Here is a 15,101-nt window from a genome sequence, read left to right on the forward strand (position 1 = left end):
AGCTCAAATTATCACCAGCATCTGTGACTCTAAAACAGAACCCAGAACAACATTTACTGACTGAGAGAACTGACATGTGGCTTTGTAAAAATAGTCAATGCATCAGTCAGTACCGCTGTGGATTTTAAACCTTGTCTGAGCGTGAGAAAGTCAAACAGCCACTGCAAGACTGAACACGTAGCACAGAGAAGCTCAACACCAAACTTAAACTATGATAAAAGTAAAAGACATGAAGATGAAATGTAAAACAATCTTTCTGACTGTCTCAGACCCAAAGCATGATGGTGGATCGTAATGACTAAAGACTCTGTTGGTTATTTATCAGTCCGTTACTTGTATATAAGTTTGAGTTATTTGAGTGTAACTCTGAGTTTCCCACAGTGAAGCAGTCCCACCAGCAGCAGCAGCAGAGGCACCATCAAAATGGTGAAAACAGTCCTTAAGAGGAGGAGGACATACAGGGAGGGACATGTCTCTCTGGGAAGAGCTGCAAAGACAAATTGAAAATCTATTATGTTGTTGCTATTTTGTTCTGATTGTCCTGAACAAAGACTTAGTCGATGGAAAGACTGCAGACATGCTACAACATTTTAATCTAATTTTAGCTACTTTAACTTTTGTCATGTTTTACCTCTGACAGCCAACCAGCTCTCTGGTGATTCTCCACCTCCAATGATCTGACACTTGTAGAGGCCTTCATCAGACTTGGAAACACTGCGGATGATCATCTGTCCTGTGAAAGTGCTCCCAATATTGACGCCTTCTTTATAGAAATCAGCTGTGAGGTTGGAGATGGTCGTCTTGTTTCTGCAGCTCAGCGTCACATTGTTGCCCTCCGTCACAGGGCGGACGGGACTCTCCAGGATCACAGAACCAGCTGGAAAACAAACGTTTTGTAGCATTTTCTGAAATTTTATGAAATATAATTTGTTTAATCTTCTTCTTCTAGCTCTCTCTACATTGTCTTTAACATTTTCAGAGATGATCTCATGGATTTCATTGCTGTAAACATACCAGTGACAGTGATCTCCACACTGTTGCTCCTCTCTCCTTCTTCAGTCTCACACCAGTATTCTCCGCTGTCTGCTCGATAGGCTCTTTGAATAGTGCAAAACACTACTGACATCTTCTCGTCACACGCTGTCATGAACCCCGCAGTGTTCCTGATGCCTCTCAACTGAGTGGAGCCATCGAGACCCTCACAGTGAAGAAAGACGGACTCGTATTCAAAGACCTGCAGTCGGTTTGAAACGATATGAACAGCTGCATCTGACACAGAAAGACAGTGAAGAAAGTTACAAAGGAAACATGCATGAGACCAATCTGCACCTTGTGACTTGTAATGTGTATCTTCAGCATCGACTGAGTTCTGCTCACCTCTGTTCTGAACATGTGCACCCAGCAGAATGAATACAAGCATTACTGGATAGACAAAGAAAACAAAATGAATGTCACCCATAGACTCATTTACTGCATACAGTACACCGTATATACACAGGAACAAGAAACCTGAGAGTCAGTACTCACACAGTCTGAAGCAGAGCGCTGCAGCCTCCATGTTGTCTCGCTGCTGACTGAACATCAGACTGAACTACAGCTCAAGTGTAACGCAGATGAAACTTCCTCTTCCTGTTCACTTTATTTCTCATGTTGATATAGAAGCTGAACTCAGTGTGGCTTCATCATTCGGCAGTGTGGTGCAGCCCTGTGACGTGGTTACACCCCGGCTCTCCGAAACCCAGCTGTTCCGAAGATAGACTTTCATTCTTCACAATGGCGTGGTTTCCCATTATTTCTAAAGACCCCGCTATTCCGAAAAGGCTATTGGGGAACCCCTGACCCTGACCGTAACCCTATTGAGAAGTAATTGGAAGTTGAGAGTCGGATTCGGAACAGTGTGTCAGAGTGGAGGGGTTACGCTATGGAGGTGTTTCAGAACATCAAGCTGTCCTCCTGTGCGTAGGGTCAAGGACTTGAACCATGAACTGCAAAGGGACGTCCACTGGCCTTAGATGTTGTACTTGTGGTTCTACTACGACATGGCTGAGAATCTTCACAGACATGATCGTCATCAACCTTTACCTCCTGCCAGGAGTTTCTTGTTGTCTACTCATTAGCATGATCGTGCACACTGGACAGATACAATATGCACTGGTAGGTGAATTTCTTTGAATAAGCAGTGCCACATATTTTGTCAGTAGGTGATTGTAAAAATGGCTGTGATGGATCAGAACGTAAAGCTGAAAGACAATCTAACATTTAGCTTGCAGTCAGAAACTCTTTTGTGAAGATCTTCTGCAGTCAGTATTAATATCACAGTTTAAAATTGGATCTGTATGCTGTTGTCCTCAATCAGCATCCAACCAATGTGAACCTGACACAGAAGACCTGCTCTGCCCCCTACAGTAAGATAACAGACCTAACACCTCACGACCGCTGTCGTTTTCTCAAGACATCAGAAGAACAGTGTTATCGCTCCTTATCCTCCTGTTTACAGCTAAGGTATTATAAGGTTATTGTAAGGTTTTATACAAGCCATCAGTTGCCTAGCAACAGGTTCAAAGTTCAGTCATGTGTTAGAAAGACACTCAAAGTGAAACTTATTTAAACCAGACAGAATTACAACACTGTGTTTAAAGATAACTGATCGATTAATGAATACATCATCTCAGCCATGGTGCTCAGACGTAAATCTGAAATATAATTTGCTTTACTTGTTGATTTGTTGATTCTGGTTTGAATTAAATCTAGTGGATCAGATTGTAGTTGATAAACCAGAATGAATTAAGATCACAAACTGCCAATGATTTACAGACTTTGGTCACGCAGTCAGGTGAAGTAACCGACACATCATACTACAGGTACGTCGTCTTCTTTATTTATATTTGCTTATTCTACATATTGTAACTTTCTACTTTGAAAGACACTATCACCTTCTAGAACGAACATAGCCCTGCATTTAGACCACACATGTATCTTATAAAAGAGTACTGTAGTTATATTTATAGCCTTTGGGTCAGTTGATCTGTTTGTGTTCAACCTACTCAGATATGAGGACATGGGTCATCTATGTTGAAAGGTGAAAAGAGTGTGATTTCATATATTTGTCCACACATGTATTTTAATTGTTCGATAGAGAGAAAATTGCCAGGATTGTGTGTGCTGTTCCTTTTTTTCATACACAACACAAACACAACATTACTACAACAATATAAGATACAGGACGTCTCGGCCTCGGCTGCTTTGATTTCAACATTTACATTTGTTATCATTTAAATCTGTGTCACAAGTTCTTCAACTCCACGGAGATTAAACACTTCATAGGTGGCCTGTCCCTTTACGTCTGCTCATGAATGTCTGAATTACTTATTTGACCTAAATATCAATTCAAAAGCGTTTCTTTTCAAACGCTGTATCCTTGGTCCATTTTCAGAGCTGCAGGATGCCTCACCAGACCCACAGACTGTCCTGTCCTTCACTGCTCAGACCCCTCCTCAGAGTTTGGGTTTTAAATCTGCTCCTGACACACTCTTGTAGAGGTATGACCCATGAATCAACCATTACATGGAAAGTGTTCTGTTCAGTGTTCAAACATTTTTCCTCTGAAGGCAAATTTAATGCAATTGGTTCAGTGAAGCACTCAGGGGCAAATGACTTTGTAATGAAAATGTTTTTGCTGTTGCAAATGAAAACTCTGGGAGTGTCAAGGTTTAAAAAAGGACCCAAATGCAAAACTCAGGGCAGGTAGGTTGTAGAAACAAAAGTCAGGCACAGAGAGACATCAGGCAGACCACCGAACAGCTGGAAAATGGGGGCACTGAAATTTTGGGAAGGAGAGGAACCAGAGTTCTCATTCAGACTGCCCAGGAGCTGCAGAGCAGGACCGAGATGGAGATCTCTGAGGGGCAACTGGGAGGCAGGGCAAAAGGGCAAAGACGGTCTGGAGGGTGATCATGTAGCTGAGTAGACTGAGGAGGCTGGCAGGTTAGCTGAAATGTGGGGGAAACCCCGCTGGGGACTGGTGGCAGGGGAGCCAGTGGAGTCAGGGGAGCAAGAGACCGCTGGAGCACAGGAAAAGTGGACGGCTGTTGGGCAGATCAGGAGGCGGGCAGCTGGAGATCTTGCTGGGTGTCGGCAGGGGCTGCCTACTGTGGGTGCTGTGATTCAGGGACTTCCAGCTGGAACTCGGCAGGGATGGTTACCTGGAGGTCCAATGGGTAATCAGGAGCAACAGTCATCTGGGTTGCTGACAGTTAACTGGGAGCAGACAAGACGTGAAGAGGTGGAGCTGGGTAGATGTCTCGGGGAGCAACAGTTCCTCCTGGAGGGTTTCCAGGGCAGGGCCAGGAAAAGAACTGGCTGCCTCTGTGGTTTCAAGCTGGCTGGATGCTTGTGTTGGATTCTAGTGCATATAGCCAGCGGTTAGCAGACTGAGGAGCTGTAGCAGGTAGGAGGCTAGCAGGCTTAGCTGTCTTGGAGGTAGACTCAGAAGTACTGGATTGGAGGCTATCATGCTGATGAACATTTTAACCTAGTTTCTTTGACACTTCCCTGTGTGCCATTCTCAGTGCAGCCTCCTCGTACTCTCTGCCACAGTCTCTTTTATACACTCCCTAAATACATGTAAGAGTATAACAACAAGTTATATAGCTCCTTCTCAAAGTCTCAGACTCCTCAGAGTCTGCTGGGCCCTGAATGGTCAGTTCATATTAAGGTTAATGACAAAGGACCCAATCACAAGCCTCAGGACAGGTAGGTTACAGAAACAAAAGGCAAGCTGAGTAAAAATTCTGAAACCATGATGGATGGAGTTATTTGGTTTCCTGCATGTGTTTATTAAAGCTGCATTGCAATGAATGAGCGATTGCAGGAACTGATGATTCAGTCTCAGCCAAACTGTCTCCCCCTCTCACTTTTCTATTGATTTATGGAAAACTGCTATGACTGATACTTCACTTTTAATTTACTTAAAAGACAAATGTTCTTGGAAACTGTCTCCTACAATACAAATTAATAAACACATCTATTTTCTTTCCAGGTCAGTCTCAGTTAATTGGTCCACCTCGGTCAATACTGGCAGGAATTGGCGATGACATAATTTTGCCGTGTCACCTAAAACCTGCGATGGATGTTAATGCAGAGACGATAGAGTGGACCAGACCTGACCTTGACCAGAGATTTGTCCACGTGAGGCGTTCTGGTCATGACCTCGTAAATGTGAAGAATCCATCCTACAAAGGAAGAACATCACTGTTCCCTGATGAACTGAAGAAAGGAAACATTTCACTGAAACTGTCCAAAGTACAACTTTCTGATCAGGGAACATACGTGTGTGACATCCCGCTAATGAATAAAAAGTCTTCTGTTAGGCTTGTTGTTGGTAAGTTGACATGTACAGTAACTGTTGATGTTGGTGTGGACGATATGACAGAGTTATATACGTATGTATGAAGTTACATAAGGAAAATGAAAGAAGATGTTTTCAAACTAACAGTTTCACAAAGGTGTTTTGCATATCATCAATGTTTTCCTTCCACTGATATCACTGTTTTAAACTTCTCCTCCTGCTCAGCATTACATACTGCATCCATACCTGTCATCAGTCTGTCAGGGATTGACAGAAACAGAGGAGGGGTGATTTTAAACTGTGACTCTAACAGCTGGTATCCAGAACCTGAGGTGTTCTGGCTGGACGCTGAGGGAAACCTCCTCTCTGCTGGACCTACAGAGACAGTCAGAGGTCCTGATGACCTCTATACTGTCAGCAGCAGAGTGACTGTGGAGAAGAGACACAGCAACAGCTTCACCTGTAGAGTCCAACAGAACCACACCAACCAGACCAGAGAGACACTCATACATGTTCAAGGTAGTGAATTATAAAATTAATGATGTGATCACTGTTTTAGTTTCAAACAGCTGAGGTCCAGTTTTCTATAACTGCCATGTTATTCTGTGTTTTATCATTTCAGATGATTTCTTTGAGGTTCTGTCCAGTGTTTCTTCTACCACAGTTGGTTTGGCTGTTAGTGTGGCTGTTTGCATCCTGGTTATTCTGATTCTTGGCTCTGTTGTGTGGAAATGGAGACAAAACCTATCCTGTAAGTCAAATGAAACTAATGAAGGAGACGAGACGAACGGCTCTAACCGTAACAGACCTGAAGACGAAACAGAGAGTGAGCCGCTCATGACAGACACAATAGTGCAAATGGAGGGTTTAAACAAGGTAAAGGCTGCACAAATCAATCCTGAGGTACATATGCATGTGTCACTTTGTGGTATCATCACTTACCTTCCATAATAAAATGTGTTGGTCTCGTCTCTGGTCATCTCTCTCCAGCAGCAGCAGAGGAGGGAGGCAGCTGAGAACAGAGGGGAGCTCCTGAAAGAGCTGGAGACCAAGAAGACTGAGGTTCATCTTCACTTTCATCATTTAAGATTGTGATTTCAGTTTAAAGTCACATCTTTATGTCTTTAATAGTGTAGAGAGGTCAATGCTGCAGCAGTCTGGCAGGTCAGTCACAAACTAAATGTCCACATGAGGCTCAGCAGGCTGAATCCAGACACATGTTGTTTTTTCTGTCACAGATTTAAAGTCAGTTGATAAGTGAACATGTCTGTCATTGTGTCTCTGAACCTTCTCTCTGTCCCTCCAGCTTAAACAGAAACAAGCTGATCTGCAGCAGCTCCATGAAGAGAAGCAGAGGAAGGAGGAGAACCTGCAGAGACTGAAGGAACATCTGGAGAACAAGAACACAGAGGTTCATGTCTTCATCTGCATCTGTTTTATTCTGACTGACACTTCAAATCATCTTATTTACTTCTACTCAGTAACATGTACTATATACCATGTAGTGACTGTATACAAAGATACTTGTTGTACTTAGATTAACTGTCATGTTGTATAATTATTCATCAGCTTTAATGTTCTCATGTCACTTTATCTTCTCTCACAGGTGGAGACATTACGAGCTGCAATAGCCAAACATTCTAGGTTATTTTGGGTAAGTGTTCATGATTTAAATACAGTAACACACTCTGATGTGTCCTCAAATAGAAATAACAAACAGGCAATAATGGTAATATATTCATTACTTTTACAAAGGATCCCTCAGTGCCTTTTATAACTAGACTGTGACTGAGATCAGTGCTGAGACAGACAGACAGACAGACAGACAGACACACAGACAGGCAGACAGACAGACTCTCTGCTGGTTGTTAATGTATTTTCTTCATCAGTTTCATTAACAGTTAACTTGTGCAGATTATCAGAGGCCTAATTTTTTTTACCATATGAGTCACAGTATTGTACATTCAGTCATGTCTCTTAATATGATCCAGGGTTCAAAAAAGGAGGAGCAGCAGCAGAAGAAGAAGGAAGCTAAAAAAGAAGTGGAGACACTGAAGAAGCAGCTGGAGACTGAAGAGACAGAATTAGCCACCAAAACCAAAGAGGTTTCTGTTCTATCTTTTCCTTTGAAACATTTGTTTCAGCCTCAAACTTGTTTGTTTTCACTTTTCTGTCCAAGTCACTTCCACAAACAGCTCAAGTAAAAAAGGTCTTGAGACAAACAGAGGAAGTTGCAGCGACTGCAGTGTGACTGTAGAGGCTGTATGTTCATGTCTGCACTCAGTGGAGAGACTCAAGCAGGTGGTTTCATTCAAATGCAGCAACATGAAGAGAGTTTTTGGTGCTTTGACTCAGACTGAGTCTTAAATGTTGCACAGAGAGCAGACATGTGAAAACATCTGTCTCCAGATGTAAAGTCTCTCTGCTGCTGAGATGATTGTCTCTGTTTATGACACAAAAACAAAACAAAAAACCCAGAACAGAATGCAACAATGTCAGTTACTAGTGTACAACCAGTGGATGATCTACAAACTGTGGATTGATTGTCACAGTGTGTCTGCAGCTGCTGTTCCCTGTAAGAAAAGCTTCAGTTCACAGATATATGTGATGAATCTGCAGCCTTGACAAAGGATCATTACATCACAGCTGTTGAGCCCTCTAGACTGACACATGCACCTCAGCAGGATGATATTATTCATCTGTGTCTTCTAAATCTGTTACAAACAACTGAAAATCATAGTTACTATTGATGCTTTGTCACTTAATGTTCATGTTGCTGTGTGACACTATCTGAAGGATTCATGTTGTTGGGAGGACAGTGTCTGTGTTGCTCTGACACTATCTGAAGGATTCATGTTGTTGTTGGGAGGACAGTGTCTGTGTTGCTCTGGTCGTTGCAGTTGGCCAATAAGAGTCTGAGCAGTAACTGAAATGTTTTTCTGTCTGCAGCAGCTTAACGTAGACGTACAAACTGAAATGGACTCTTATCTTTCTTTCCTTCCAGATTGATGACAAACAAATTGAAGTCCAGAAGCTGCAGGGCAAGATTCAGGAGATGGAGACCGACCTGAAGACCCTGACGAAGGACCTGGAGTCCAACAACAAGGAGGTTCATCTTTTGACCTTTTTATTGGTTAGAGCAGTGCTATACCCACAGAGTCCAGTAGAGCATGTAGCCTGTGTGAGCTCATGGTGCTACTAAAGGTCTAAAACTTCACAGAGAAGCTTTGAGATGAAATATTTTAATGTTAATGATTTATATTTTATTTTAATGTATTTTTAATGAAAGAATATGTCTCTATAAATCTCCCTCTTTCTCCTAAGTTGGAAAGAAGCCAGTCTGTCCCAGTCCAGTCTGTTCTAGTCCAGTCTTCCTCCTTTCTTGTAAGCTGTCTTGATGAAGTACAATTTCTTCACTGTGGTTTCCTCATCACATCAAAAATTCTGCAATAAAGTAGGTCCACTTTAGACAGCTTCTCTGCCTGAATTTTAGTCTGCAGCTGTTCAGAGGAAGTCCATCTCTGGGCTGAGGCTGTGAGGGTACAGAGAGAGCTGCTACCACTTCTGAGTCCAGGTCTGCACACTGGGACTCCAGCTAAAGCAGGAAACCCACCAGCAGACAGAACAGACACAGACAAGGAAGGATAAAATTAACACATAAAAACCTGAGATCATAACAAGTGACATATCTTATTAAAAGAATCAAATTAGAGCAGTAATTTCTGTTAGATTACTTCTGGTATACTCACATACTTTGCCATGTGATAGTGGATTTGTTGAACCAACAGCATTGATGCATTCATTTTGATGCCGAGTACAATATTGTCGATGAGAACTTTAACTTGCTCGGGGTCGGATTTCTTTTTGTGTGACAGCTTGTTCCTCTTCTGTCGATCTTTTGCGCTCTCCTCCAATAATGTACCGATGCCCATTCCCGTCTTGCGTCTTCGTACAATTCCAACAGCATTCAAATGACTTTTCTGCTGAATGTGACGCTTAAGGGTAGTTCAACTACCATTCAGTCCACACCTTTCCCTCCGAAAACTCGCTTGCTACTTTGGCTTCGCAGCATGTTTTGCAGAGCAGCCCTTTCTCACTCGAAAAAGATAAAATCTCACCCAGTTTCACCTCTTGTTCTTTTCTTCGCACATAGTCCGACAGCCATTCCATCTTAAAAGAACTGCATCTCTTTTGTACTTTGGCTTGATGAGTGGATGTGCCATTGCCCGTTCGTTTCACCATAATAATGGGTTAGCAGCATTTACCTCTCTTAACTCCGCCGCACCGTTAGCTATAAGCTAACCTGCAAAACAGTGGCACGTACACATAAAGCGATGTTAATGACATTGATTGGCTGAGTAAGTAAATACGTGTGAACCGCATCATATCATTGGCTGGACAGTGTTAGTCATTGTTTTACTGTAGTTACCGCTTGTTGTCACCTGTCACTCACTGAGTTGCATTGCAAAATGGTACAGAATAAATTGTTATGTGTTTATTTTATTTACAGTTCAGGTTGGATTTTATTTTATGCGCTGCATAGATTTGCTGTGCACGGAGAACGCGGGAGCAGTGCACAATTGCGCAAGCACACAGCTTAGAGGGAACATTGCAGCCAATTATTGTAGTTTATTCATAACTTTAACAAAAGGATCCCTCAGTCCTTTTATAACTAGACTGTGACTGACATCAATGCTGAGACAGACACACAGACAGACAGACAGACAGACAGTCAGTCAGTCAGTCAGACAGACATATTCTCTGCTGGTTGTTAATGTATTGTCTTCATCAGATTCATTAACAGTGAACTTGTGCAGCTCTGAACTCATTTATCAAAGCAGCAGAGAGGATCTGAATTTATAAAGCAGAATTTTACTACATGTCGGCCTGAGATTTCTCACCTGTTTTTCAGTAAAAATCAGAGGCTTCATTTTTTTTACCAAGCAAGCTTAAGAAATAAGTACACACACAATGGACCACTGTCAGTTCTTTGCAGCACTCTATAAGTCTAAGTCTCGTTTTTGAAAAATTATTCTACTATTCTACTAAACATTAATGATGAAGTTACACTTTTGGTCCGCTGAGAACTGGAGTTTCTGCATCGGTCATTGCTCTTTCCAAATTAATAGGTGTTGACAATCCTGAATTTTGTCCTCAAGAGCCTTTCAAACCTCGCTCCATCCTTTATTGTGAACGACTGAGCCTTTTGAGGATGCTCCTTTCATACCCAATCATGATCCCATCACCTGTTAACAGTGAGCCAGTTCACCTGTGAATGTCTTTGGAGCGTAACACAACTTTCACAGTCTTTTGTCGCTCCTGTCCCAACATGTCTGAAACATTTGGAAAATTCAGAATAAGCATATATGTATGAAAATCAATAGAAACATTAAATATATTAGTTTTTACTGATTTCTGAGTAAATGTTAAAACAACTGTATGTTTTACACAGCGTCCTCACTTTTTTGGAATTGATGTTATAAGACAGACAACAGTCTGAAAACAAAGTGTGTTTCAGTCGGCAGTGAAACAGTTCAGGTTCTGTCAGTCCGTCACTTCCTGCTGTGAGATCAACATCCATCTGTCTGTTTGTTGGCTGGAGAAACCTGAGAGGAAGCACTGAGGCTCACACATGCACAGACACACACACACACACACACACACACACAGGGATATGAGCAACATATTGAAATAAGTTGATTACTGACTGATCTGTGTGTGTTGTCTCCCCCAGAGAGAGTCTGAGGAACAGGAGAGGAACAGTCAGAGCTCAACCACAGGACCTGCAGTTGGCGTTAAGGTCTACCCACAAGACAAATATATCCAACTCATAAACACATCCACTGAGGTAAAGATGTTCATGTGTGGATAAACAATTGATGAGTTAACCAAGTGTATCAGGAACATTTCACGTGTTCAAACCAAACCAACATGAATCCATGTTCTCGTTTTCACATAAAGAGTGAAATGTAATCATTTATAAACACAAGAGATTTAACACTCGGTCACATTCATTTGTTCTCTCGTCTTTCTTTCTCTTCCTCCACCTGGCAATGAATTTCCCTCCTGCAGGACCAACGACTGGGAGGCTGGGCCTTACACATACAGGTCAACGACAATGAACCCATCAAACACACATTTAAGGAACCATGCAACCTCAAGGCTGGAGAAGTTTTCACTGTGAGTCTTGATTTCTCAACTGATGTTGTTAAATGTATCCTTTTGTTTCTCCTTTCTTTCACTACTGTTGATTTGTTCCATTTGGAAAAAAAAGTAAACTTTAGGAAATAATAATAATAATAATTATAATAATAATAATAATAATAATTCAGCTTGTATGTCTGTGTTACAGGTGGGCTGCTGTGCTTATGTCAGCAGTTATCCTCCCGCTGACGTGGTGTTGAAGGACCTGAGGTTCTGGAGCTCTGCAGACAAAGTGCAGGTCTCCCTCATCAGCTGTCCTGGAAAGATTCTCTATAACTTAAAATCGTATTGACTGAAAGATAATAATCAGCCCCGCTGTCACAGCATTATTTACCTTCCCTCTTTTCTCCATATGAACTCTGACCGTCTCCTCTTTTAGAGCTTAGAGCCATCAGAGAAATGAACCATCCATAAACACAAAGATTCACTCTGAGGGGAAACAGAGCTGAAATCCAGCAAACTGAAACATGAAACATCTGGAACAGCAGGACTCAGATGTTTCTGTGAAAACACATGTTGTGCTTGTAATGCAGTAAACATGACATCACATCACTTTGTTATCTGGAGACAAGACAGAGTAACCTTTGTTATTAATATTGACTCAAACATTATTACATGTTTCTCTTGTGACATATTAAAAATATTCAGTTGTTATGAAGGATAAAATAAAGTCAACAAACTGAATATTTACATGAAACTTTTTTTTACAACACAAATGTATATAAGGTCGTTATGTAACAGCAAGTGTATTCTGGATCTTCTTCACAGTAAAGATATTTTTATTATTGTGTTTCACATTTGTAATTCAGTTTAACTGTCTGTTTACAATTCTGTCAACTGTTGAATCTTTTCACCAAGTGTTTTTATTTCTATTTGCTCTGAGTGATATTTGGACTTTGATGATTTGTTGTTGACCACATCTTTTTTATTTACACATTTCTGTTCAAATATGATTCTGTATATAATCTGAACTTTATTAATACTAAGAAAGATATTTAAATAAATTGAGTGGAAGGATGGCTGCTGTTCCTTTTTAGTGAACGATCATAAATGTCAGTGAACATCAGAGGATTTTATGGTGCACCAGGAATCAAATTCAGAAATCATGATGAATGTAACGTTCACACAATAACATGTTGCCTGATTCTCTCCTGAACTAAATGTGGATATTGAACAAACTGAATCTGCTACTCTACCAAAAGTATATATTAAAATGTACATTTACATTTAGGGCATTTAGCTTTTACACTTTTGTCCAAAGTGACTTACAATAAGTACATTTGTCACAAGAAAGAAACCACAACATATCATCGTTGATAAAGTAGAAAACATAGAAACAATATTCAAGCCCTCTTCCGAACAAATATATTAATAAAGTCCTTCTGTAAAAATATCAGGGACTGTAAAATGCCAGTTTGAAGGAAAGAGAGAATTATGTTAAATATTTATGTTCCTGTTTGGATCCTTATGTCCTTATTTTGAGACAAACATTCAGACTTTCCTTGTAAAACATGACTTTGTGTACTTCCTACTGAGAAACCAACCTCCATTATTAATGCCCAACATGAAACTTTTACAAAGAACAGTTGAAAAATACAACTCAAAAAAATTACAAGTTATCTACGTTTCTAAAGTCTCTGGTCTCTCACTGCGTTCACCTTTCTGTTATATTTTTATTTCATTATTTCAGTTTATTAGTTCAGTTTGTTCTGATATTTTGGGACTGACAGATAAAAACACAAACTCGGTTGACGCAGTAACACAGCAGATGGTTTAATGTGAATATTTAGACAGGCTGACTTTACATTTCCTTACAGTATATACATTCGAGACACATCTGACACTTCAAGCTACTCAAACCATGAACTATTTATTCTACTGAGCCTCCTGAACGCCTCGTCTACATACATACAGACGTTTTCTCATGTGGTTTGTGTCTGAGGAGCTCAAATTATCACCAGCATCTGTGACTCTAAAACAGAACCCAGAACATTTACTGACTGAGAGAACTGACATGTAGCTTTGTAAAAATAGTCAATGCATCAGTCAGTACCGCTGTGGTTTTTAAACCTTGTCTGAGCGTGAGAAAGTTAAACAGCCACTGCAAGACTGAACACGTAGCACAGAGAAGCTCAACACCAAACTTAAACTATGATAAAAGTAAAAGACATGAAGATGAAATGTAAAACAATCTTTCTGACTGTCTCAGACCCAAAGCATGATGGTGGATCGTAATGACTAAACAAGCTTCCAAGACTCTGTGTTGGTCATTTATCAGTCCGTTACTTGTATACAAGTTTGAGTCATTTGAGTGTAACTCTGAGTTTCCCACAGTGAAGCAGTCCCACCAGCAGCAGCAGCAGAGGCACCAACAAAATGGTGAAAACAGTCCTTAAGAGGAGGAGAAGATAGAAGGAGTGATCCGAGACGGGACACGTCTCTCTGTGAAGAGCTGCAAAGACAAGAGGATATATCTGCTGTCAGAGCATGACAGCATTAGCAGGTTGTCTCTAAGGGCTGCTGACAATCTACTGGGTTGATGTTCTGCTCTTTTGTCTATTTATCTATTTTAGCTATTTTAATTTTAATCATTTGAATGTTTTACCTCTGTCTGCCAACCAGCTCTCGAGTGATTCTCTAACATCAGAGATGTTACACTTGTAGAACCCTTCATCAGACTTGGAAACAATGTGGATGGTCACGTCTCCTTCAGAGCTGCTCCCAAAGAGGAGGACACCTTCATGGACACCAGCTGGGAGGTTGGAGGAAGTCTTCTGGTTTCTACAGTGCAGAGTGCCCTTGGTCTGAGGGAGGACAGGACTCTCAGGGGTCACAGAACCAGCTGGAAAACAAAGGTTGGATAGCTTTGTTCTTAGATTGTTACACTCATTAAATCATGTTGTGGGAATTAGCACAATGGTTGATAACAGTTTCATGTCTTCTTTTAGCTCTCTCTATTGTTCTTACACAGTCAGGCGATAATCTCATGAATTTCAAGCAATGATTTATGATAGAACAATTAACACACCAATGACAGTGATAATGAGTTGGTGTTCTGTTTTTAAAGAACCATTAGAAGAAGAAATCAACATTCAGTTGCGTTCTGGTGACACTGCAGACTTGCTAAACTTAGTTACAGCTTAATTATGACCTGAAAAAGTACAGAGTATAGTTTTACCTTTGACACCCAGCCAGCTTCCAGGTGATTCTCCAACACCAGGGATGTTGCACCTGTAGATTCCTTCGACAGACTTGTTGACATTGTGAATGGTCATTTCTCCTGTAGGACTACTCTCCATGAGGACGTCATCTTTGTAGAAGTAAGCCTGGAGGTAGGTTGTCTTGTTTCTACAGTGCAGAATCACATTTCTGCCCTCCCAAACAGGAAGAGCAGGACTCTCCAAGATCACAGAACCAGCTGAACAACATGATAAAAAAATGTAATATTAGTCTTTGCAGATACGAGAAAATAGGCTGAACATAACATGTAGGGTTAGGTGGTGACATTCACAGAATGGAGAAAAAATAGTGCATCATCTGCATAGAAATG

At 41.0% G+C, this 15,101-nt stretch overlaps 2 protein-coding genes and 1 long non-coding RNA gene across 3 annotated transcripts; 2 read left to right on the forward strand and 1 right to left on the reverse strand.

Moving 5' to 3' along the window:
- Positions 1-339: 339 nt before the first annotated feature.
- Positions 340-1,558, reverse strand: LOC311251841 (high affinity immunoglobulin gamma Fc receptor I-like; the record flags this gene model as incomplete). Its single annotated transcript, XM_084344486.1, has 5 exons — positions 340-487; positions 632-877; positions 1,015-1,269; positions 1,378-1,422; positions 1,528-1,558. 5 exons carry the CDS (start codon positions 1,556-1,558, stop codon positions 351-353), a joined length of 714 nt encoding a protein of 237 aa, XP_084200612.1. The 3' UTR covers positions 340-350.
- A 4,780-nt stretch (positions 1,559-6,338) lies between these two features.
- On the forward strand, positions 6,339-7,002 carry LOC311251444. The gene is made up of 3 exons (XR_014621407.1): positions 6,339-6,409; positions 6,654-6,758; positions 6,954-7,002. It is a non-coding gene; the product is annotated as an uncharacterized lncRNA (long non-coding RNA).
- A 327-nt stretch (positions 7,003-7,329) lies between these two features.
- LOC311251843 (lamin-B2-like) lies at positions 7,330-11,954 on the forward strand (the record flags this gene model as incomplete). Its single annotated transcript, XM_084344488.1, has 6 exons — positions 7,330-7,452; positions 8,352-8,456; positions 11,082-11,195; positions 11,420-11,527; positions 11,700-11,789; positions 11,931-11,954. The coding sequence occupies 6 exons, from the start codon at positions 7,330-7,332 to the stop codon at positions 11,952-11,954; spliced, it is 564 nt and encodes a 187-aa protein (XP_084200614.1).
- Positions 11,955-15,101: the final 3,147 nt, after the last annotated feature.

This window comes from Pagrus pagrus (genome assembly GCF_965226575.1).
Source record: "Pagrus pagrus genome assembly, chromosome: 22".
In the NCBI taxonomy this organism is placed as follows: domain Eukaryota; kingdom Metazoa; phylum Chordata; class Actinopteri; order Spariformes; family Sparidae; genus Pagrus; species Pagrus pagrus.